The 25,109-nt window shown below is 39.0% G+C and overlaps 1 protein-coding gene across 2 annotated transcripts in view; it reads right to left on the bottom strand.

Annotated features, from left to right (window-relative positions):
- The window catches only part of LOC124721695 (katanin p60 ATPase-containing subunit A-like 1), a 202,182-nt gene that overhangs the window by 14,866 nt on the left and 162,207 nt on the right, over nucleotides 1-25,109 (bottom strand). For both annotated transcript variants that reach the window (XM_047246779.1, XM_047246780.1), the window contains one exon: nucleotides 16,685-16,794. In XM_047246779.1, the coding sequence (XP_047102735.1) occupies nucleotides 16,685-16,794 (110 nt within the window). The remainder of the gene's footprint in view (nucleotides 1-16,684; nucleotides 16,795-25,109) is intronic.

The raw sequence follows: 25,109 nt of genomic DNA on the forward strand, positions 1-25,109 counted from the left end.
TGACCTATGGCAGCGCCATCTAGCGGGCCAACCATAGCGCCATCTGGTTTCCGCCTTCAAGCTAGACAAGTTTCGTTCTTTGTAGTTTTTTCGTTTGACGCTTATTTCGTGAGATATTTGGCCCGATCACGATCAATGGACCACCCTGTATATTAAAGGTTCTTTTTTTACCTTAGTATTACTTAGCATCTGGAGCTTCTATTTTTCAGCGCTGAATTGAATGTTTGGCTTTTCTGGGAGCCTGCAATTGAATGTCCAAAGTTTCTACAAGTGCGACATGCCTCTTGGGAAATTTCTTGATATTAAGTTTCTCTGTACCTCTCCAGAGTTCTTATTACACCGTCTACCATCTCATAGCAAAAGTTAAGGTCTAATGCAACAGCCTAAAGTTGGCGTGAAAGCGAAACAGTAATCTCAAATACAGGGGTTGTTACCGTCAAAGGTAAGCCATCGTCGAATAGAAACCAGAAGACTTGCACTTTCCGATTGCGGAGAAGGTCCGTCAATTACTTAAAAAAAAGAAAGCTGTACACTATAGTGAAAGAGCTCTTTGAATTGGAGTGCATCAGACTTTGAAGCCAGCGTGTATCATTAAGATTTTGAAACTATTTTTGCCTTCGGATGATTTCAAGGACAGTTCGCTCGATAAGCTCCAACCCTTTTGCTGACTCACTCACTTACAAAACTGGTAATACTACTTACATCTTTCATCATACTGCGAACACTAGGCAAGCTGCTGGCCTCCACGGTAGCTAGGTTTAGTTTATGTTATGCAGAATGCATAAAAGTCGTTAGAAGCAGTAGTTACTTTAATCGAAATTGTACACCACTTAACTTTCAAGACATGTTGGCATCTCCGTCATAACCTTCACATCTCAAATTGTGAACTTGAACGATTTGATCGCTTAATGCAGCACCAGTCAAGTCAATTGCAGACAGGAAGCTTATGAAATCTCCATGCACTGTGCTGTTAGTACATCGAAATACCTGATACATACACTAAATTGTCCTGCACCACTGGTATCCTATTTCGTCGCCAAGGGTAGCATAATATTTCGCTTCGTCGACTTTGGTTCAAATGGCTCTGAGCACTATGGGACTCAACTGCTGAGGTTATTAGTCCCCTAGAACTTAGAACTAGTTAAACCTAAGTAACCTAAGGACACCACAAACATCCATGCCCGAGGCAGGATTCGAACCTGCGACCGTAGCGGTCTTGCGGTTCCAGACTGCAGCGCCTTTAACCGCACGTCCACTTCTGCCGGCTTCGTCGACTTTGTTGAGTACCTTTCTTATTATGACAGAATGGTAACAATCAATCATCTAATTATGAGCTTTTTTGCTCAGATATGTAGCATTTTGCAGCGCTGTCTCTAATTTTTTTTGGAGAGATGAATCAACTGAGTCAACGCGAAATTTTAAAACGGCTTGAAATTTTCCTTGGCCGATTTCATCACTTCATCTCGGCGGCCTCTTAACGGTATATTTTGTCGATAACATAGTATAATAGTATTTACTATAGGAACCCGCCACACTCTCTTTGATTTAATCATTTTCAGTTTCTTTCCGTTTCGATTAAAATATTGGCAGCCTTTTCAGGGTTTTCATATGAACTTTTGAAATGTGTACCAGACAAAGAAACGACGCACCAAGTAGGAGTTATGTAAATTGCTCACAAATTGGTATTCATCAATGTATCGAAGGAAAATGCAAAACTGTAAACTTTGACTGCCGGTGGATGAATGTGTGACACTGCAGCACAGTTTTACTGCGCAGCTGGCAAGGAGAATAAACACGGGACACGTCAATACTAGGACATAAAATCTTTGCGAGTTTCATTCTGTGGATTCAATTAGACAGCAACTGTACCTCGTAAATGGGCGCGCGAACAGTATACGTAGATATCAGCATTTGAGAAAGGACGTGTAGTTGTTCCTAAAGAAGCTGGTTGGAGTAATCGATGAACTGCTCGACGTTCGGATAGGAACGATGCCACTATTCGATGATGTTGGCAGGAATGGATTAACCATGGCAGAACACGATGTCAAGAAGGAACAGACGACAGAACATGAGGACCGAGCAATCATCAGAACCACGGATTCATCATTATCATAGAAGCAACGTGCAACTGGTGCTTCATTGACCACAAGGACCATCAAAAGGCGGCTCACAGAAAGGGGGCTGAGCTCACGGAGCTCCTTGCACCGACTACCATTAACCTCTGTACACCAACAAGCCTGTCTGCAGTGGTGTCAGCCACTTTCTGCCTGGAGTAGAATTGTCTTCAGTGATAAGTCGCGCTTCAAACTAAGCCTTGATGATCAGCAAAGACGTGTCTGGAAACGCCGCGGACAGAGTGGGATACCAACCTGACTCTCACCCGCCATACAGCCCGACAGTTAGGGGTCATGGTCTTGTGTGCCATTTCATTTCATAGCAGGACCCCTTTGGCAGTCATCGCGGCACCCTTACAGCAAAGCTGTAGGCCGACGATATTCTAGGCCTCGTTTTGTTATCCTTCACGGAAAGCCATGCTGGGCTTACATTTCACCAAGACAATTCCCTTCCGCATATAGCGAGAGTTTCTGCTGCTTATCTTCGTGCTTGCTAAACCCTGCCTTGACCAGCAAGGTCGCCGGATCTTTCCCCACTTGAGAATGTTTGGAGCATTACGGGCAGGGCCCTCCAAGCACCTCGGGATTTTGACGATCTATCGCGCCAGTTAGACAGAATTTGGCATGATATCGCTGAGGAGGACATATATCAACTCTTATCAATCAGTGCTAAGCTGTGTAACTGCTTGCTTAAAGGGCCAAAGGTGGACCAATGCGTTGTTGACTTGCTAAATCTGTGAAACGCTTTCTCTTGAATAAATCGTCCAAATGTTCTGAAACTGTAATGGTTTGTTTGTCTGTAGATGCACAGAACATCTACCGATTTCTGTCATATTCAGGATTCTTTTTCATTTTATATTAGAGTGTATTTGCAAAGTGGACGAGTGGCTAAAGATCCTAGCGCTACAGAATGCTTTCCCCTACCACCTGGACCAGAAAATAGTACGCAAGACAAACATTATGCAACATTCTGTTTTTGGCTACAGACAGTATTTCTTTAGCCAATCTAATTGAAACTTTCTTTCTTGTCTACTCTGGATATTCATAATTCGAGGTGGTTCTGAAGACTGTGTCAGATGTTAATACTTTTCCTCATCGCTAAGTGCTTTTCCTGTTACATAAGAAATATCGAAACGATTTTCAGGTCAGGTAATGTATGTACTAGCCACTCCCTATAGCACTGGGTCGGGCTCTGTTAACAGCAGCCAACAAACTGATGCTTGTACACGAAGTAGAGAATCGTGCACGATGATTCACATGGTTCAAATGGCTCTGAGCATTATGGGACTTAACTTCTGAGGTCATCAGTGCCCTAGAACTTAGAACTACTTAAACCTAACTAACCTAAGGACATTACACACATCCATGCCCGAGGCAGGATTCGAACCTGTGACCGTAGCGGTCGCGCGGTTCCAGAATGAGGCGCCTAGAAACACTCGGCCTGCGCGCACGATGAAATCAACAACTTACCAACTAAACTAACTCAGCGGAGCTACTCTACAGGGTTATTTAAAAATAGTCAAAATTCCTTTTAATGGGTTAGAATAATACTCAGCAGCTTCGAAATCCCGAAAAAAATCAGCTGCACAAAAGTTACACATCTGATAACCTACTTGACCGAAATGTATGAAATAGCTGGTGCTTTGCGCGATTTCGAAGTAGGTCCGATAGTAAAAGTTGTTCTTATGGATGAGTACTTTAACCTGTAAAAGATTATTTACCGATTTTAGGTAAATAATAGAATATAAAACTATGAAATTCAGAGCAGTTGCAGGCGTGCGAAGAAAGCTAGTTTAAAAAGAATTACAAACCGAAGAAACCCGATGATTTATGTTGTATTACATTATTTACATTAAGTTTCACTTCACACTGTCCCTTGTAGGGCCAGCAGGGAGGAACGAGTGCTCAGACTCGTGTCCACAGGCAGCCACACCACACCTATCGAAAGATCAACGAAATCAACCGAACAAAAAGTCACAAACCCGACTAATCGCGTTTATATGAATTTCATTTAAAACATACAAAATAATCAGAAGGATGCACCTGATGAACGTTTGTGTTGACAATAAGAAGTAGCTGGCATTGTTTTCGGGTAATATTGGTTCATTTTCGCGCGATTCGGCCTCTTCTTCTGCTGTTAAAAAAAAAGTAAGAAAACCACTCATTGTTTACTGCACACTACTCTCTCATATACCACGCGGGACCCCGTCGCGGGCGGCTCTGCGGCGGTAGCAGTTGGGCGTCGCTGTTGGTGCATCGCCAATGAGTAGCGTGCGAATTAAAGACTCGTTATGTAAACAGCTTCTTAAGTAATTTAAAAGTTGATAACATATTATACCTACTTAATATCTATTACGTTAGGATAAGTAATGAAAATTGTACTAAGAAAGAAGGACAATACGAACTATTGTATCTGGGTAGACCCAGATGCTTTTTTTTGTGTGTGTGGGGGGGGAGGGGGGAACCTTGAGCCCCTTAACCCCCCCCCCCCCTGCATCCGCAACCGTTGCCACACTTTAAAAAAGTTTATTTATTTTACCACATATGCTGGTTATTACTCCAAATGCATTTCCATGTTTTATACTGTGTGGAATTCTCTTCTAGCAGCAAGCACACGATTCGGACCAGGCGAACTGCAGTGGGCTTCGTTTCCTGGAGCTCAACCTCGTGGACGGAGCCACATATCAGGTCGAGCGTGATCGTATGGTTACTATAGCAACTAAGATGTCACCATCTTGAGGTTTTCTGTGGAGGCGGCATGCAGTGATGTAGATGGGAATTTTATTCCCGGCTGCTTCCAGCTCAAGGCTGTAAAGCATAGTTGGTTGTGTGTGCGGAGCACGCATAATGCATTTGGTGGTATATGTATTAAATCTGAACCCCGCTGATCATGCAGTATGTATTTTATTATTTTGTATGGCAATGAGAAAGATTCCCACAGGAAGGATATTATAAATGCTTAAGGCTAAGGATATTTTCCCGGCTACTTATAAAGCGTTCTCCTTCATTCTATCCATCTCTTCTACTACGGCATCTACGGAAACACGTTTTCCTTGTCTGAAGCGTATAAAAACGTACACGAAGAATGCAGTTTCAGAAGAAAGACTTTCTTCTTTAGCGAATATTTCAATTCAGAAGGAACTTCTACTGCAGTTAATATAAACACAGCATTCTATGAAGACATCACCGACAAGTTTGCACCCTTTAAGTTCAAAATGGTTCAAATGGCTCTGAGCACTATGCGACTTAACTCCTGAGGTCATCAGTCGCCTAGAACTTAGAACTAATTAAACCTAACTAACCTAAGGACATCACACACATCCATGCCCGAGGCAGGATTCGAACCTGTGACCATAGCGGCAGCTCGGCTCCAGACTGTAGCGCCTAGAACCGCACGGTCACTCCGGCCGGCCACTCTTAAAGGATCCAAGAATTGATTTGGAGTACAACAAAGAAATAAATTCAATTATTTAGATAAGCTTGTATGAATCTAGGTATAGTTTTCTTTCCTGATAGCTCTTCACCTAACTTCCCAGTCACGAGCCGCCACTGTTGTACAATAGGCCTAGGCTTTAGACTTGTACATGCCGAGCAAAGTTGTGAGGGATGGAAAAGTCCAGCCAAAGTTCGACAACCACGTTAGAAAGCTGTTACGAAAGCAAAGAGAGTTTGACTGCAAATTTAAAACCAGCAAAAGCCTCACACACAAACAAAATCTAGACGAACCCAAAATCAGCACAGGAGGGCCATGAATGAAGAGTTCAATGAATCTGAAAGTAAAATTCTGTTGACCGATTTGACAGAAAATCCTAAGAAGTTTTGTTCAGATACACTGTGAGCGTAATGAGAATGAAACGGAGGATGACACAGAAAAGGCGGAAATGACTTTTTCTAAAATTGTTTCACAGAGGGAAAGAGCACTGTAGTTCCTTCTTTAAATCGTGGCACAAAATGACAGATGTCGAAATAAGTGACCATGGGATAGAAAGTCTACTGGAATTACTAAACAGAAGAAAGACCAATGGACCTAAAGGAATACCAATTCGATTCTACATAGAGTATGCAAACGAACTTGCCCTCTTCTAGCAGTCTACCGTAGGTCTTTGGAGAAACAAAGCGTTCCTAATGATTGAAATAAAAAAAAAAAAAACACAAGTCACTCCCGTTTTCAAGAAAGGTCGTCGAACAAATACACAGAACTATAGGCCTATATCTCTGACGCCGGTCTGTTGTAGAATTTATGCTCGCGTATTATGACATCTCTGGAGACCGACAATCTCCTGTCTGTAGGAATGAAACAGCTATAATGTGAAACCCAGCTCGCTCTGTTCGTCCACGAGACCCAGAAAGTAGTAAATGGAGGCGCACAAGTGATGCCGTGTTCCTTGACTTCCTGAAGGCGTTTGACAGAATTCCGTAATGCCGCTTAGTGAACAAAATATGATCATACGGCATATCACAGCAATTGCGTGACTGTAGTGACAAGTTTCTAGGAAACAGAACACATCATGTCATTCTCACTGACGAGAAATCTACAGATATAAAAGTAACTTTGGACGCAACGCAAGGAAGTGTTTTAGGACCATTACTTCTCACAGTATATATAAACGACCTAGAAGATAACGTCGGGAGTTCTGTTAGGTTGATCGTGGATGATGTTGTTATAGACAGAGAAGTCATAAAGCTAGAAAACTGTAGCAAAATTGCAGGAGGAACTGCAGAGGATCGGCGCTAGGCCTTGTACATAAACAAATGTAACATATTGCGAATACATAGAAAGACCCATTATTGTATGATTACACAAATGCAGAACAATCACTGGAAAGCGATATGCGTAGGGAGCAATCTGAAGTAGAACTGCTGCATACAGCTACTCTTGGGTACGGCAGATGCCAGACAGACCCATTAGAGGAATTCTTAGGAAATGTAGTCCATCGATAAAGAAGTTGACTTACAAAACACTCGTTTGACCAACACTTGAATTAATCTAAACATCTATATCTGTACTTTGCAAACCACTGCAAAGAACACGCATTGTCATTAGTCTAAGATGTGTGACAAACAGGACTAATAGAGGAAACAGAAAAGATCCAAAGAAAAGCAGATAATTTAGTTACACGTTCATTTAGTAAGCTTGAAAGTGTCAGAGATGCTCAGCCAACAGTCACAGGGACTGCGAGAGAGTAATTTTGGATCACAGTGTAGTTTACTGTTAAAATTCCAAAAGTGCATGTTCCTTGAAGAGTCAACCAATATAGTGCTTCCTCCTATGTTTAGCTCATGAAAAGACCATGAAGATAAAATCAGAAAGATTTGAGCCAACATGGAGGCTAACCAGCAAATGTTCTTCCTACGAACCATTTGTAACTGCAAGAGAAAAAGAGGGAAGTGTCACTGGTACACGAAGTACCCTCCACCAAACATGATGAGGGTGCTTGCAGAATATAGTGTAGATGTCGACAATAACCCCTCAGGTTACTTGGTGCCCTTATGACAGCTGGGTCATTTCATGGCACTCATATACTGTTCCAGTAGCAGGGGTTGATGTATGGTCTGCTGCTCAGACAGACAGCTCCACATGCTAACTCCTTACGGACTACGCGCATCTGTGTTGGCACTCCTGATGCATCGAGCTGGGTCACCTGTCAAACCACCACATGTCTAGCCACACCTGTCTTTCGTGTCTCACTATCCTATCCAAACTGTGAATAACGTAAAAGACAAATGACTTGGATCATCTCCATCTGCTTCCCAGTCTCTCTTAGTTGGTGCTCATATTTCATGTGAATGTCGTAACAATGAGAAAATTGGGATTAAGGAAGCAGGCAGGTGTGTTCTGAGTCTTTCTTCTCTCACTAAATTTACAAATTTGGCGGGACAGGGTCTGAGTGATAACGGTAGAAAATTTTCTTTACCAGGGGATAAAACCCTCATAACACTGACTCATGTAAGATGTTGCCGTGACAGAGCTTGTATAATACAATTCTTCTGTTTTGACTGCAAATAATGTTTTAATCACTTTTTACGCATTTCGGCCACTGGGCCGTCCTCAAAGGACAAAGCTATTTAAAAACAATGTTTGATCTCGGGAGCAACAGTTGAAACACTATGTAGTTTAAGTTTTGCACAGAATGGCATTACACCATACGAGAGGCAACATGTATTAAATTTAAGTCTGATAATGTTTCTTGTAATACCTCTATTGCACATGTTTTAGCGCTTAATTTTTTAATTGCCTGCCCAGAGAGAATCTTGGAAATATATTGCATAAAAACACCATGAGATACAGCAGCCATGTTGCTCTTCAACAACATATACTGAGGTGACAAAAGTCATGAGATACTATCTAATATCATACCAGACTTCCTTTGGCCTGGTGTAGTGCAGCAACTTGACATGGGATAGCCTCAACAAGTCATTGGAAGTCCCCTGCAGAAATACTGAGCCATGCTGCCACTACAGCTGTCCATATTTGCGAAAGTGTTGCCAATGCAGGATTTAGTGCATGAACTGATCTCTTGACTGTATCCTATAAAAATTCAATGGGATTCATGTCATCTGGGTGGTCAAATCATTCGCCTGAATTGTCCAGAATGCTCTTCAAACCAATCGCAAAAAAATGTGGCCCAGTAACATGGTGCATTGTCACTCACAAAAATTCCATCATTGTTTGGGAATATAAAGTCCATGAATGGCTGCAAATGGTCTCGAACTAGCTACACTTAGCCATTATCAGTCAATGATTGGTTTAGTTGGACCAGAGAACCCAGTCTGTTCCATGCAAGCACAGCCCACACCATTATGGAACCACCACCAACTTCCACAGCGCTTGACAACTTGGATCCATGGCTTCATGGGGTCTGCACCACATTCAAACGCTACTGTCAGCTCTTGCCGGCTGATATCGGGAAACATCGGAGCAGGCCATGGTCCTCCAGACTTCTAGGGTCTAATTGGCTGCCATAGCCCACTAATGCCATATTTCACCACACTGTCCCAATGAATATGTTCTTTATACATCATACATTGATTACTGTTGTTATTTCACATAGTGTTGCTCATCTGTTAGCACTGACAACCCTACGCAAACGTCACTGCCCTCAGTCATTAAGTGGATACCATCGGCCACTGTGTTGTCCATGGTGAGAGGGGTTGCCTGAAATTTGGTATTGTCAGGACACTCGTGACACTGTGGATCTCGGAATGTTGGATTATATAACGATTTACAAAATGGAATGTCCAACGCTTCTAGCTCCAACCACCATTCCACGTTAAAAGCCTGTTAATTTCTGTTGTGTGATCATAATCACATCAGAAACATTTTCACATCAATTAGCGTAGTACAAATGACAGCTTAGCCAGTGCACCGCCCTTCTACATCTACATCTACATTTATACTCCGCAAGCCACTCAACGGTGTGTGGCGGAGGGCACTGTACGTGTCACTGTCATTACCTCCCTTTCCTGTTCCAGTCGCGTACGGTTCGGGGGAAGAACGACTGTCTGAAAGCCTCCGTGCGCGCTCTAATCTCTCTAATTTTACATTCGTGATCTTCTCGGGAGGTATAAGTAGGGGGAAGCAATATATTCGATACCTCATCCAGAAACGCACCCTCTCGAAACCTGGACAGCAAGCTACACCGCGATGCAGAGCGCCTCTCTTGCAGAGTCTGCCACTTGACTTTATTAAACATCTCCGTAACGCTATCACGGTTACCAAATAACCCTGTGACGAAACGCGCCGCTCTTCTTTGGATCTTCTCTATCTCCTCCGTCAGACCGATCTGGTACGGATCCCACACTGATGAGCAATACTCAAGTATAGGTCGAACGAGTGTTTTGTAAGCCACCTCCTTTGTTGATGGACTACGTTTTCTAAGCACTCTCCCAATGAATCTCAACCTGGTACCCGCCTTACCAACAATTAATTTTATATGATCATTCCACTTCAAATCGTTCCACACGCATACTCCCAGATATTTTACAGAAGTAACTGCTACCAGTGTTTGTTCCGCTATCATATAATCATACAATAAAGGATCCTTCTTTCTATGTATTCACAATACATTACATTTGTCTATGTTAAGGGTCAGTTGCCACTCCCTGCACCAAGTGCTTATCCGCTGCAGATCTTCCTGCATTTCGCTACAATTTTCTAATGCTGCAACTTCTCTGTATACTACACCATCCGCATGGAACTTCCGACACTATCTACTAGGTCATTTATATATATTATGAAAAGCAATGGTCCCATAACACTCCCCTGTGGCACGCCAGAGGTTACTTTAACGTCTGTAGACGTCTCTCCATTGATAACAACATGCTGTGTTCTGTTTGCTAAAAACTCTTCAATCCAGCCACACAGCTGGTCTGATATTCCGTAGGCTCTTACTTTGTTTATCAGGCGACAGTGCGGAACTGTATCGAACGCCTTCCGGAAGTCAAGAAAAATAGCATCTACCTGGGAGCCTGTATCTAATATTTTCTGGGTCTCATGAACAAATAAAGCGAGTTGGGTCTCACACGATCACTGTTTTCGGAATCCATGTTGATTCCTACATAGTAGATTCTGGGTTTCCAAAAACGACATGATACTCGAGCAAAAAACATGTTCTAAAATTCTACAACAGATCGTACTTTGTGTATGCAATACTACTACCATCTGGACATGTGTACTGCTATCCACTGACTTTTGTCACCTCACTGTAATAGTCCTATCTTGACAACAATCATTTATGAATAACACATTGTTATGACATAAAATTTCATGAATGGTCACATGATATTGTTGTATGCACTGGCCAACACTTAGTTTAAGCAGCGCACAAGCTGGTCAGCTTATGTTCTTGTGTTGTAATTATAGTGTATTTCTTAGTTTCACTGTGCACCAATTTGTCCACTATGACTATCATGTAGAAAACATATTGGGAGGTAGTAGTGAGTATCCAAACTTTCTGGGAAAGGTTACAAAGTGGGTTATAGGTGGCACACTGTATGTAATTTTGCCAAAAAAAATTTTTTAGACAGAAAAACAAACAATGGGACAGGGTCCCATCTGTTGTCATTATGAACACAACTGCTAGGAATTATATATACTTCTAATAGAAACTGCTTTCTAAGGGACAAAGCGTTCATGTCTTTCTTACAACACATTATGAACTACTGGTATGTTTTATTTAGCACATCTGTTCACTTAGCATACCACCAGTTTCATTGTGCTGTATTGTATTGTACTTTTACTGGTCCAGATTTAACAAGCAGTAGGCCCTAAAGGTTGTACAGACAACTGAATAGGTCTATATAAGATACAGTAAAGTAATACACCAGACTTGAAGTAATTGTGGGGGAAGGGCTGCAAAACAAGTTGAGTAAAGCCAGACAGTATGTTGAAAAATTTGATGTAGTTGTGGACATTCCCACGGAGATGCAAAGCTGCAAAAAAGAATGTGTACTATATATATTAGGCGTAAGAAATTCTCTCATCCTGTGTTAAGAACAAACGTTTTTCGTGTTCCACTAATGAGCGAGTACAGGGTTCGAAGTGCAGGCAGCCCAAAAAAGTCGAAAAAAAATTCAGTGTCAGAGGAAACTGCTCAGAAAAATCTATTGGCCAAAAAACTGTCAATGGAAACTCATTACCACCATGTACAGTACTATTAGAAGTAAAAATTGTATTAGTGCAACAAATGATGAAATTAAATGCAGTGCAGAAAACCAGACAGTGAATAAGAAAGAAGAAACATACGTACTATCAATGAGTCATGGTAGGGGACTAGCCACAGTCCTACCTGATATTAAGTCAGAATATAAAGTGAATAGAATTTGAAAGCCTGGAGCTCGATTACAAGAAGTGCTGAAAAAACGTGAAACTGCAGTAAAAAGTGATGTAAACTGTGTCATAATCAGAGAAGGAAATGATGTATATAAAAATAAAAGCAGCCTTATTGAAGGAGCACTGATAACACCATACGTAATTCTTATAACACACTACCATCATCTGAAAATAATATTGCTCATATAAGTAGAGCATCCCCATAAAATGATCCCATAACTCATTATTGAATGAAAATGTGCAGAAAAAACTAGTTTCTTCATTTTTAAATTACGTATGGCAGTAGGAATTGAAACATAGCCGAACTAATGCACTAAAATAATTCCAGGCCACAGTCCTCCAATTAAAGTTGTGATCCAAAACAGTGAACACTTTCTATTTCTTGTACTTCATTGTTTCAGTAGACTATTTCTGTAGCTTGTAGAGTTATATGAGATGTACTGAACTGAATGTACTCAACATAGCACAAATATCATTACATTGCATTGCATTTGTGTTAAAACAACTGCTGACGTTTTCTAATCTTTCAACAGCTGCCTTTTCACTTAGGAAATTGATATTACCTCTTATTTCTACACTTATATCATCTACAGAAAATAATAAAATTTGTACTTTTTGAAACTGCAAATGAAGGATTGTTTATGTACTGGTAGATCAGAAACAACAGAGGACCCAAACTTGAACCTTACAGTACACCATGTCTGATTGGTTCTAATTCTGAATGCCTATTGTTAAGTGACTGACAGGCAACAGATACACATTGCTTTCTGTCATTCACATAAGATAAAAACCAGGAATACACATTGCTTTCTGTCATTCACATAAGATAAAAACCAGGAACCTGCTGTGTCTACTACTTCATAATATTTAAGCATTTCCTTGGGAATACTATGGTTCCCTTAGCTAAGTCACAAAATTTCCCAATGGTAGTAGCTTCTATTTTACTGATTCTAGTATATTGTATACCAAGGAAAAGACTGAACATTATTTTCAGTTAATCCTATGCTGAAATGAGTGCACATCTGCTGAACTCCTTGGCATACATTTCGAGACTAAATTTACTTCAAATAGTCACACGGACGGTATATCTATAATTCTGTCACTTGTTATTTATTTGTTGGGGAAACAATGCACATATGTTTTTAAACAACTATCACTGAGTTCCTATTATGATATCTTCCACTTTCATTTAAAATAAGGTATTGATTTTAGGGTGATTCTCCCTGAGGAAGAAAAAAAAGAAGAGAGAAAAATTGAGAGGGAGAGAAAGGGGGGAGGGGGGGAGCATCTGTTTGAACAAGACCAACAGGTGCACATCTGGAATTTCCATGACTAAAATACCTTATAGGCCTTATTCCACACAGTTAAATATATTAACAGTTTATTTCTCTCCATATGCAGTTACCTCTTGCATATAGAAGTAAATTATAGAGGGAATAGCCTAAGGCAACCTGTACACCAAGATAATTCTTGTCAAACATTAAAAATAGAAATACATACAACTCAACTAAATAAAATAGAGTGTACTTACAAATGTCTAGGCATCCTTTGCATGCAGATGCTTGAAGATGGACAAATAAATAAACAAACAAAAGTGTTTACAACTTATATGATCTTCTAATTAAAAAAAAAAAATACTGGCAATAATAAGACAGATTGGTAATTTGGAATAGTGTCTTGCCCCCTTTTTTTGTGAAGTTGCAGAAAACAGAACGCTTGTCTCTCTAGGAAAAGATTAGTTGCATAAGTAAGCCAATATATTACTAATTGTAAGCTCAGCTGAACAACATTTCATTATTTTACTTTTGATTTCTTCATAACCACTTGACCATTTATTTGTAAGAGAATTAATAAAATTTGGAAACTTATTTTGGAAATGTAGGAGGATGCTGAATTTTATGTAACTTGTTTTGGAAAGTACTCTATGGAAATATTCAAACCTAATCTATCTGTTATTGGCCAAATAAATTTATGCAGAATTCCTCATTTTTTAAAGAAATTGCTCCATTTTCTGGATTCTTTTCTCCTGTCTCATTTTTTGGTGGGTTCCAAACAGTTCTTATCTTGTTCTTTAAGGAGCTTATTTTTTATTGATAATACATACCATTTGGCACTCAGATGACTTTACTTGGACTTTTACAGCACAGTTTGAAATGGGCTTTAATCCTATCATCATCCATGTCCCTTGATGACTAGTAGAGTTTTGTCGTAGTTCTGCATGATATTCTGATTACATATGTAACCCAAGGTTCAGATGCATTTAATCTGCTTCCATATTTTAATTTCTTAGGAATGCAGTTTCTATTAGTAGCCTATTACAATTTTACAGAATACATTATGTTTTTCATTAACACCAGGAATGTTGTACATATCTTTCCAGTTTGTATCTGACAATTTCTTGTCCATTTATCACCCTTGTATTTTCCAATTATTTTTATTTATGTGGTGCACTCTGATATTAAACATCAGCAATTGACTATAATATTCTGAGAGGCCATTAACTATGGGAATTTCAATAGCACTTTGTAATCTCAATGCATCTATAAAAATGTGGTCAGTAGCAGTAGTGCTCATTCCCATAATTCTTGTTGCAAATTGCATAAAGGAGCTGGATCACATAAAATGGCAAGGAACTTAAGTAAAGCTCTAGAACAGGTGTTCTCTGAAAAATTATATTTCCACATAATATTACCTTATTTTGCTTGGAAGTCAAGAAGTTTAATAATGCATCAATATTTCATAAATAATTCAAAATTAACAGATGGAGTCCTGTATGCTATTATTATTATTATTAACTTTCCAAGAAAATCTACTTTTGCAGCATAAGTTTTAAAACACTGATCACTGTAAAGTATATGGGTATCAGTGTTTTTATAGTTTCATGCCTTCTTAATGTAACTGGCATCTCCTCCTTTCTCCATGCTTGACCTGCAGTTATTTCTGCCCATATTCAGCATTCCTGTATCAATGGTCAAAGGATGTTCGGAAAATCATATTACATCTACATGATCTGTGTCAACCTGTTCAAGAGCCTTCATGAGGAATCCTTTCTAATCACTCACAGTCCTGAAACCCTTAGTTAGTTCAGATTTACTGATGACATATTTATGATTTGGAGACCCACTGAAGACATCCCACTGTCATTCATTCAAAATCTTAACACCGGTCTACCACCCGTTTTATATTGTCCTCCTTGGCCCCTAGAGCCACCTTCATTCCACTGATGGCCACTTTCAGACTATTTAAATTAAACCCATCACTCACCAGAAGTACATCGACTCTGCAGCTGCTACCCGTCTTATATAAAAAAGTCTCACCTCCCTCCCCCATACAGACTGGCAACCAGTGGATACCAAATTTTCAGTGACAAGCAAGTCTTTTCCTAGGGTACTGAGGATCGTACTGAAGCATCAGCAGAGTATATCAACCCTTCCAACCCTGACTTAAACAGAACTCCTCTACCCCTATTCAGTTGTCCACCAAAATTATGCAGTATCTTTGTGTGTCCTTATGGCCATCTTGTTTTCAATTCCTTGACCTCTGGGTGACATTCCTGTATAAGACCCAGATGCAAGACTTGTCCTATACATCTGCCAACCATTCCTAGACCAATTCTATCACTGGCATCACTCATCACAACTAGAGCCACACATGGAAGCAGTCACAGCATATAACTATGTTGAAAGTACTATGCAGCATTCTATGTAGATATGAGCACTAAACTATCCACTCACATGAACAGAAATTGTCAAACCATGACTGAAAGTTAGCATGCTATGCAAGTGGTTGTCCTCAGCATTTGTTTTACAAGCCATGCTACTTGGATTCTTGCCAACAGCCTTAAGTTTTTCTGAATGTTGTGGGTGGGAAATCTCCCTTCTACATATCGTTCATTCCAGTTAAGATTTCAATATTTGCTAACTCTTGTGCCACACTTGTCCTCCTTCTCTTCTCCCTTCATGTTATCAACTAATTTCACCAATTGTTCCCATAACATGCTCTTACTTTTCCTGTTTCCTCTATCTACTACTCCATCCTTACTCATAACTTTGAACCTTTCGATATCTCCTATATATATCTACGAGTTTGTATTGTTACCCCAGTACTCTCCCATTTTCCTCTCTGTTTTCATCCTGGCACACCTATCCCTAACTTGACCTTGCAAAACAGTTACATGTTCCATCCCAGCACTATCTTTCATAACCCCCCCACCCCACCTACTGTACCATTCATCCATCTCCTCACTCTACATATATCTCTGTTCCCCCACCACTTATCCCATTTGACATCATTGCTGACCTCATTTAGATAAACAGCATTGCAATACAAGAGCCTGTGCTGAGTTGAGCATGTGCATTGGTAGTCCTAATAAAGGGCATTCTCCAAAAATAAAGCATTTTTGTCTTTTATAAGCAATTACCTACTGTTCAGAATTGCTTCTATTTGGCGGGCAGTGTTCTATCCTACATACATACTATCTCTATTCCTGGATTTTCAGTTACTGATATTGCATGTACATGCACAGTTGTACATTATATGTAGATCTGAGTGTATATGTGTATTGATTTTAGGAATATAATAAGGAGAAAGTTAATATCTTTCCATCAAGTGATGCTAGAGTATGTGTAACAATTCTGTGTGTCATAGCTCAATGATTTGGGTTTAAGTACACCCCTGTGAATCAAATACACAGCTGTATGAATACCATTATTATGATGAATTATGAATGCAGATTTACCGTTTGGAAGAGGAACATATATCCTTTTCTCAAATCTTCGGTGAAATGCCTCATCAATGTTCCATGGATGGTTGGTTGCTGCTAGTACCATTATCACCTTGTTATCTGAACTGAAAAATTTTTGAGAGCCCTTGTGTTATTTCTGTATGATGGAGGAATTACACACACACACACACACACACACACACACACACACACACACATGCACACACCTAAGAAATGCTCATAGACTTGATGCACGTGCAGACACATGAAAAGACAAATGGACAGGTATGATATTTACTGCACTATGGCTATAATGCCCTTTAAGACCTGATTTAAAGATTGTTATGTATCCATATTTGATCTTCAGCTGTACCCTGATCAGAAGATTTATATTTGTTATCATTGGAAGAATTATATGCAAGGTAAAAGTGAAGTTTTTGTGTGCTTGGAGGCTTTATTTAATATATGTGCAATGTAACTTGGCATTTTACATGGGGGATGCAGGAAGCAGAGGAGTAGGTATAATCCTCTCCATTACTCCTAGCACAGTGTAAAAGGTTACAGTGCACATTTTGTAGTGACAATTCTTCTTGTTAGTTTGATCACATGGTCAAAGAGAATTACATGTAGCAAAGTATGCTACATTTGCATCACTGTGTAAAAACGCTTCTTGTGTTCCAATACTGATTTAGAGATGGCTGTAGATCACACTTGAAATCAATAATTGTATAAACACAATCAGTGATTACTGTCCGGTATAATAAAAGACAGAAAAATAACTAATTTTTTCAGTCATTGCCCTACAATTATCTTTTATTTCACAAAAGATGCACACTGTTTACTTATTGGTTTTAACCTATATTTATTAATACATAATATATTTCCATAGAAACATTGAAATTAAAAAATGAAATCAGTTAATTAACTCAGTTCCTGCAAAATCATTTTTCTATTGTGACAACAGAAAAATTGTAACAGACTAGTACTTGAACCTGGATTTAAATTAGACTCATAAATAATAATACAGTAGTAACTTGATTAATGAATCTGTTTCATAGTTTTCAATGTTTCCATGGATGTTAACGTCCTTGGGTTGGTGGTACAGGGTACAATGTCCATTACCCCTGTGATGCTGCTACCACGTATGCCTTGGAAGAATCTCTTGTTGTAATGTTCAGAAGAAATACAAGGGGAATATCAATCATACTCAGGCTTTGGGTCACTCTTGGAGACATAACTGGATAGGCTTGCATAACCACAGTAACCAGATGTGTCTCAAAATTCTGATAAATATTGTCTATTCAACTCTTCTATGGTATAAATGGAATTGTCCAAAAAATATACGTCTACACACACACTCTGCCAACTACTGTGACATGCATGACAGAGGGTACTTCTCACAGTATCACACACTACAGTTTCTTCCCAGTTAATTTGCATATGAAGTGTGGGAAGAATGACTTTGTGTACGTTCCAATTAAACTAATTTTGTATTTGCAGTTGGTATATGAGTGAATCTTTTAGGCATCTGCAATACATTCCTAGATTCCATATATATTAATAGTTCTTGAAACTTTGTGAATAGGCTTTCACAGGATACTTGGTCTCCATTTTAAAGCATCTGCCAATTCAAGTTTTTCAGCATTTTCGATGGTCTCCTTCGAGTCAAACAAACATGTGACCACTTGTATAAGTTCAGTATCCCCTGTTTAGTATGGTTTCCACACACTTCAACAATATTCTGCTGTGGAACACACAAGTGTTTTGGAAGCAGTCACCTTTGTAAACTGATAGCATTTTACCTAGGCCTATACATTTTCTGGCCAGTTACATTATCACAACACATTATTACACCCACATAATAGGATGAATGGACTGACTCCAACTGTGACTGCTGCTTATGCCATTGCTGTTTCTGTTGTGTGAATATTTCTTGTTATTTATTTTGTTTGCTTCAGTTGTAAAATTAATACCGTATTTTCAGTACAGGTACTTTGTGGTTAATGATTTTATCCTTTTTGAAGTGCTAGAAACCTGTTGCTTATTGTAATAATTAAGGAAGAATCATTTGCAATTCTTTTCACAGTTTTAAATGTTTTTTTAGTCGTAATATATTGTTCAGTTCTCGTAAAGGTTTTCTTTGCAGGGAATTGGTTTTTGCATAATTTAGCGCCAATTTTTTTGTCTCTGCATATTTCGCCATCATTTTGTAGCTTCTGTCAATGGAGTTCGTCGATTTTACTTCTCAAATCTTTAACTTCATCAATGAGCATACTGATAAAAAATGTAAGTACCATCTTTGTTATTAAAATTTAGTAATAGCTCATCTTCCATGCACAACCATATCTTCCATTTCGAATTCACATTTGCACAAGAGAAATGAAGCAGTTTTATATTTGATGCACACAATTCCTTTAAAGGAACGATTTCCACAGTAGCAAAGACCTGAAACTCTTCGACTTAACGTCGCATTTTGTTCGCTTCTGTACTCTCGAATTTCTCTGATTCTACATGTCTCTTTTCCATAATTTTTGATATTACAGTGCAAGCTAGACACGTCCTGTCACTAAATATGTTGATTTTTTTTTTTGCATGTGCAACACGTATTTGCTCATAGTTTACTTTTGTTTGTCGAGCAATTCGACTGATTGTTGGCGCTTAACGCCAAGATAGGGAAACGTTCTGCAGCTCAGAATTTTCATTTATTACATGCGAAATCTTATGTCTTATAAAGCCCACATTTTTTTCTAAATTTGTAATGCATTCTTTCAATTTGACTGTCATAATCCCCATAAATAGGCTACCTGTTCTTATGGCAGAATTGAAACTTTTAGTCCACAGCTCGTGGTCGTGCGGTTGCGTTCTTGCTTCCCGCACCCAGGTTCCCGGGTTTGATTCCCGGCGGATCAGGGATTTTCTCTGCCTCGTGATGACTGGGTGTTGTGTGGTGTCCTTTGGTTAGTTAGGTTTAAGTAGTACTAAGTTCTAGGGGGCTGATGACCATAGATGTTAAGTCCCATAGTGCTCAGAGCCATGTTTCTTTCTTTCTTTTTTTTTTTTTTTTTTTTTTACTTGCTTGGTAGAATAGAATAGAAACTTTATTGTCTCATAACATCTAATTGTAAGTGTACAGAATAATTACAGGTATTTTGTGATTTTAAGTACCACAAAATGGTTTAAAATAATCATGTTGAAAATAAAGTAAAATTAAGAATAATTATTTACTTAAAGTACTTTTTGGCATGACAGAATAAAATGTAACATCAGGCACAGTTATTTGTAAGTTCTTCAAACCATACAGAGCTTTTGTATGTTTACAAACTTTGCCATTAATTTTACTGCAATAACCAGTAGTCTCCAACTATCTCTCCATAGAGAAATGCACTAAAGACATCCAGTTGATAGATGGAAAAGTTATTCTCATTAAAATTAACCAGAAAAAATTTCAATGAAACCAGTTTTGCTACTGCACTGTATACCTCTAAATAAGACAAGCTTTGTAAATTGTCTAAGACTATTTACAACACATCCACCAGGAAAGCTTGAAGAGTCACAAGACAAGCTTTGTTGGAAACCTTTGCTACAAGACAAGCTTTGTGAGAAACAACATTACCCTTTTCATCCCTTTTTTTGCCTAAAAACCCATTTTCTGTCAATAACATCACATTCATTTGGCTTACATACATAATAGCATGTGATGTTTTCTTCTAGGGCTTGCAGCTCTCTTGGTTTAGCATTTTCCAATTTTTAGCTTCACTGCAAGACATTGCTTCAACATAGGTGCTGGGGTCTTTGTCAATCACTGCTGTCAACAGGCCTGACACATAATCCTCCAATTGATTTGGGTGTTGAATTTTCCTCCTGGATCTAAGATTGTATGTGTTCTTGTCCTCTGCATCCTCTAAAAAAATTTCTGTTTTCACTGTCTTCACTGATTTCTTGTTCTCCTCTAGGCTGACTTTTATTTTCTTCCACAACATCAGTCCTCATTTCTTCTTTCCATTCCTCTAAATCTGAAGCTTCATCTATGTTCTTTTTATCACAATGAATAGTATCTGACTATTTTACATGAACATCAGCTTTCTTCTTCCTTTTGGATACTGCTGGTGGCAAAAAATAATGTCTTACTGCATCTCAGTTCTCTTTGTGGGAGGTATAAATATTCTGTAGCCCTTCACATCATTATCATAACCCACAAATAAATCTATCTTGTTTTTGGGGCCTAGTTTCAGTCACTTTTCCTTGGGTATGGGGACAGACATATGCGTTTCAAATATTTTCAAATCTGCTAAGGGCAATTCTCTAACATAAAAAGCTTCAAAAGGAGTTTTACTTTCTATAGGGCTTGGACCAGTTTGATTTAATAAATAAGCCACCATGTTAACTGCTTCAGCCCAGAAATGTTTGGGAATTCCTGAAATCATTGAATGAGCAGCTTTAACCAAGGTGTGCAGTTCCCTTTCAGCTTTTCCATTTTTCTGTGGAGTGTACACAACACATCTTTGATGGGCTATGCCATTTTCACTCAAAAATGTACCTAAGTCAGTACTCATAAACTCCAGTCCATTATGACCTGTTAGAACTTTAATTTTCCGACCATTTTCTCTCTCAGTGTTTGCATAAAATACCTAATCAAACATTTTACTTTATTCTCCTGTTTCATAAAAAATACTTTGTGTTAACCACAGTTGTCATCCTTCAAATGCAAAAAATATCTTGCTCCTCCAAGAAGCCGGCCGCAGTGGCCAAGCAGTTCTAGGTGCATCAGTCCGGAACCACGTGACTGCTACAGTCGCAGATTTGAATCCTGCCTCGGGCATGGATGTATGTGATGTCGTTAGGTTAGTTATATTTAAGTAGTTCTAAGTTCTAGGGGACTGATGACCTCAGATGTTAAGTTGCATAGTGCTCAGAGCCATTTGAACCAGCTCCTCCAAGCTAATGCATCTCCATGGGTCCACAGACATCTGCACGAATCAGTTCGAGTGAGGCATTAGCTCCAGAGGAACTGACAGGGAAAGCAAGTGATGTTGTTTACATACTAAACATTCTTTACAAATGTTTTCAATGAATCTCACTCCTTTACATGATAAAAACTCTTTCACGTAGGTAATGCTCTGATGTTATTATTATTTGTGCCAGACACTCAAGTTTTCAATATATATAGACAAATTGACATGTTATTACTGTCAACCACAGTGTGTGTTTCATCCACATGCATAAAAGAAACCATTGACAGTTGTGACTGTGTTCCGTTTAGTGAAAACAATGTATGATACATTTTGTTGACATGTTTGAATAATGCACAAACTTCGCCTTTACTCTTCAAGAATTCACATTGTTCCTTGTTTGAAACTAAACACATATCTTTGTGTAACACAGTTCTTACAGAAAACAGATTGAATTTCAGTTCAGGAACAAAAAGTACTCCACTAAGTACTGTTTTGATAAACTTAACTCTGATCCATGCATACAGTTCCACAGTACCATGCTCAGTCACATCAAGAAGTTTACTGTCACCCACAGTAACTTTCATTGAGCTTTGCACACTGTCCAGTTTTGTAAACAGTTCTCAGCACATATGCTCGCTAGCACCTCATCCAATAATTTTCTAGGTCAACTCCTTGATTCATACACATAAAGGCATTTACATTCTGAGCCTTTTTGCCTTCCTTTGATTTCAACAGCCTGCAATCTGACTTCAAATGACATCTTTTCTTACAATAATTGCAACTTCTTAGTTCTATATTTGCTTTACTTTTACTGTCCTTTGCGTAGTAGCTCGTCTTACCACAAGCATAACAGGTAATTTTTTATTGCCTGCTTAGACTGACTAAAGCTACCTCCGGCTGATTGCACTGATTATTTCTCTCTTCCTCAATGAGCAATCTTGAAATTAAGTCATTAAACATTTCCTTCTCAAAGAATATGGACTCCCAGGCTGAACAGAAATGTTTATATCGCCCTTGCAATGACATTACCACTTTTGTTATGATCATTTTATCTGAAAGTGGTTCTCCCACTTGCTTCAATATTGTGTTGATTTTTTTGTATTTTCGACACAACGGTAACCACTGCGTCATCATCAAACTGGAGCAAGAAACACTTTTGCTGAAGTAGGTAAATACTGTGGACTCTTTTTCATACACAGTCTCAGTTTTGTCCACATGCCAGCTGATGAGTGAGTGGTGCTACCTCCATCCAGGTCATAATAAACTCCTGTGTTTTTGTGTCCTTTTCTTGCCATGTTTTTACTTCTGCTTCTCTCTCCTGTGGTGACTGAGTAACAATGCTATTGGCAGTATCTAAAAGGTCTTTTCCTCTTAATATCACATCCATTTGGAATTTCTACACCACCAAATTGTCCCCTGCAGACAATATTAAATGAAACTGATGTGTAGATTGTTCCATTGTGCCATGCCAACACTATGCCGGTGACATCAAAAGTTTTGCTGTTACGCATGACACCAGGAAACAACTCTCTGCCACTACACTGAAAACAGACTTATGCACCTAGAACCATAACCTGTGATCAGGAACAGTAAATGAATCATGAAAATAAGCCCGTTTGTGCGGAGTTTATTGCAATGTGTAACAGCTTACAACTAATGGCAGACAACAATACAAACACAGAATAAACAGAAAATGCGAAAGCATTTAAAAATGGTAGATAACACAAATCAAAGATAAACAGTGTTGCTTCTTTAAGATATCATTAACATTGTACCATTAACAATTCTTCTGTGGGTCTGACAAATCTGCGACCATTCATACTGTCCTTACACCAAGGACAGCACAAATGGTCACAGATTTATTAGACCCATGGAAGAGCATTATAGAACTACTGCATAGCTTGAGTGTTTTGTAAGCAACCCCCTTTGTAAACAGATTATGTATTCTTAGTGTACTACCAATGAGACAAAGTCTGCCACTTACTTTATCTACAACTATGCTTAGGCAATTTCTCCATGTAATATAACTACAAATTGTTACAACCTTGTATTTGTACAAGTTGACTGATTCGAGTTGTGACTGATTGTTATTGAAGTTGATGGATACGACTTTTTTCATTTTGGGAAATGCACAATTTTATATTTCTGAAAATTTAAAGCAAGATGTGAATCCTTACACCACTTTTAAATCTTATTAAGATTTATCTCAGTAACTGTGCAATTTTTTCAGGCAGTTCTTCATTACACATAAATGCATCTGTGAAAAGTTTGAGGTTAAAAGAAATGGCTCTGAGCACTATGGGACTTAACATCTAAGGTCATCAGTCCTCTAGAGTTAGAACTACTTAAACCTAGCCACCCACTGGTGGCTGAGCGGTTCTAGGCGCTTCAGTCCGGATCCGTGCGACTGCTACAGTCTCAGGTTCGAATCTCCTGCCTTGGGCATGGATGTGTGTGATGTCCTTAGGTTAATTAGGTTTAAGTAGTTCTAAGTTCTAGGGGACTGATGACCTCAGATGTTAAGTCCCATAGTGCTCAGAGCCATTTGAACCATTTGAACTTAAACCTAACTAACCTAAGGACATCACACACATCCATGCCCAAGGTAGGATTCGAACCTGTGACTGAAGCAGCCACACGCTTCTAGACTGAAGTGCCTTGAACCGCTCGACCACAATGGTTAGTGTTTGAGGTTATTATGAGTATTGTCTGATAGGTCATTAATATGCAACGTGAACAGCAAGCATCCCAAGAAACCTACCTATCGGTTGCCTGAAGATACTTTTACATTTGTTGATGGCCTTCTAGCCAAGATAACATGCTTCATCCTCTCCACCATGAAATCCTCAGTAAGTCATAAATTTCAATTGATATCCCACAGAATCATACTTTCGATAAGAAGTTTAGGTGAGGTACTGAGTCAAATGCTTTTCAAAATTCAAGAAATAATGCATCTGCTTGACTTCTTTGCTCCATAACTTTCCAAATTTCATGTGAGAAAAGTGTGAGTTGGGTCTGCATGAACAATGCTTTTTAATCCATGCTGGTTGCCTTGCAAGAGGTGATTTTGTTTGAAGTCCTAGTTATGTCTGAACTCAGAATATGTTCTAAGTTTCTATAATGATGCATGTCAATGATATTGGACATTAGTTTTGTAGATAACTTTTGCTATCCTCCTTGTAGATGGGTGAGAGCTGTGCTTTCTGCCAACAATTGGACACAGTTTTTTTTGTTTGAGAGATCTATGGTATATAATATTTTTACGAGGGGCACTAACTCAGCCACAAATTCTGTATAGAATCTAATAGGAATTCTATCAGGTCATGGAACTTCATTCAGTCTTAGCGGTTTAAATTTTTTCTTAATAGTAGTGACCCTAATATCTATATCACCAATCTTGGCAGTGGTGCAAGCATTAAATTGGGATAGTACTCCTGGAGTTCAGCATTTCTGCTTTTTACGTGTGCTATTAACCCCGGTGCTTTGTT

This window comes from Schistocerca piceifrons, chromosome X (genome assembly GCF_021461385.2).
Source record: "Schistocerca piceifrons isolate TAMUIC-IGC-003096 chromosome X, iqSchPice1.1, whole genome shotgun sequence".
Taxonomy (NCBI): domain Eukaryota; kingdom Metazoa; phylum Arthropoda; class Insecta; order Orthoptera; family Acrididae; genus Schistocerca; species Schistocerca piceifrons.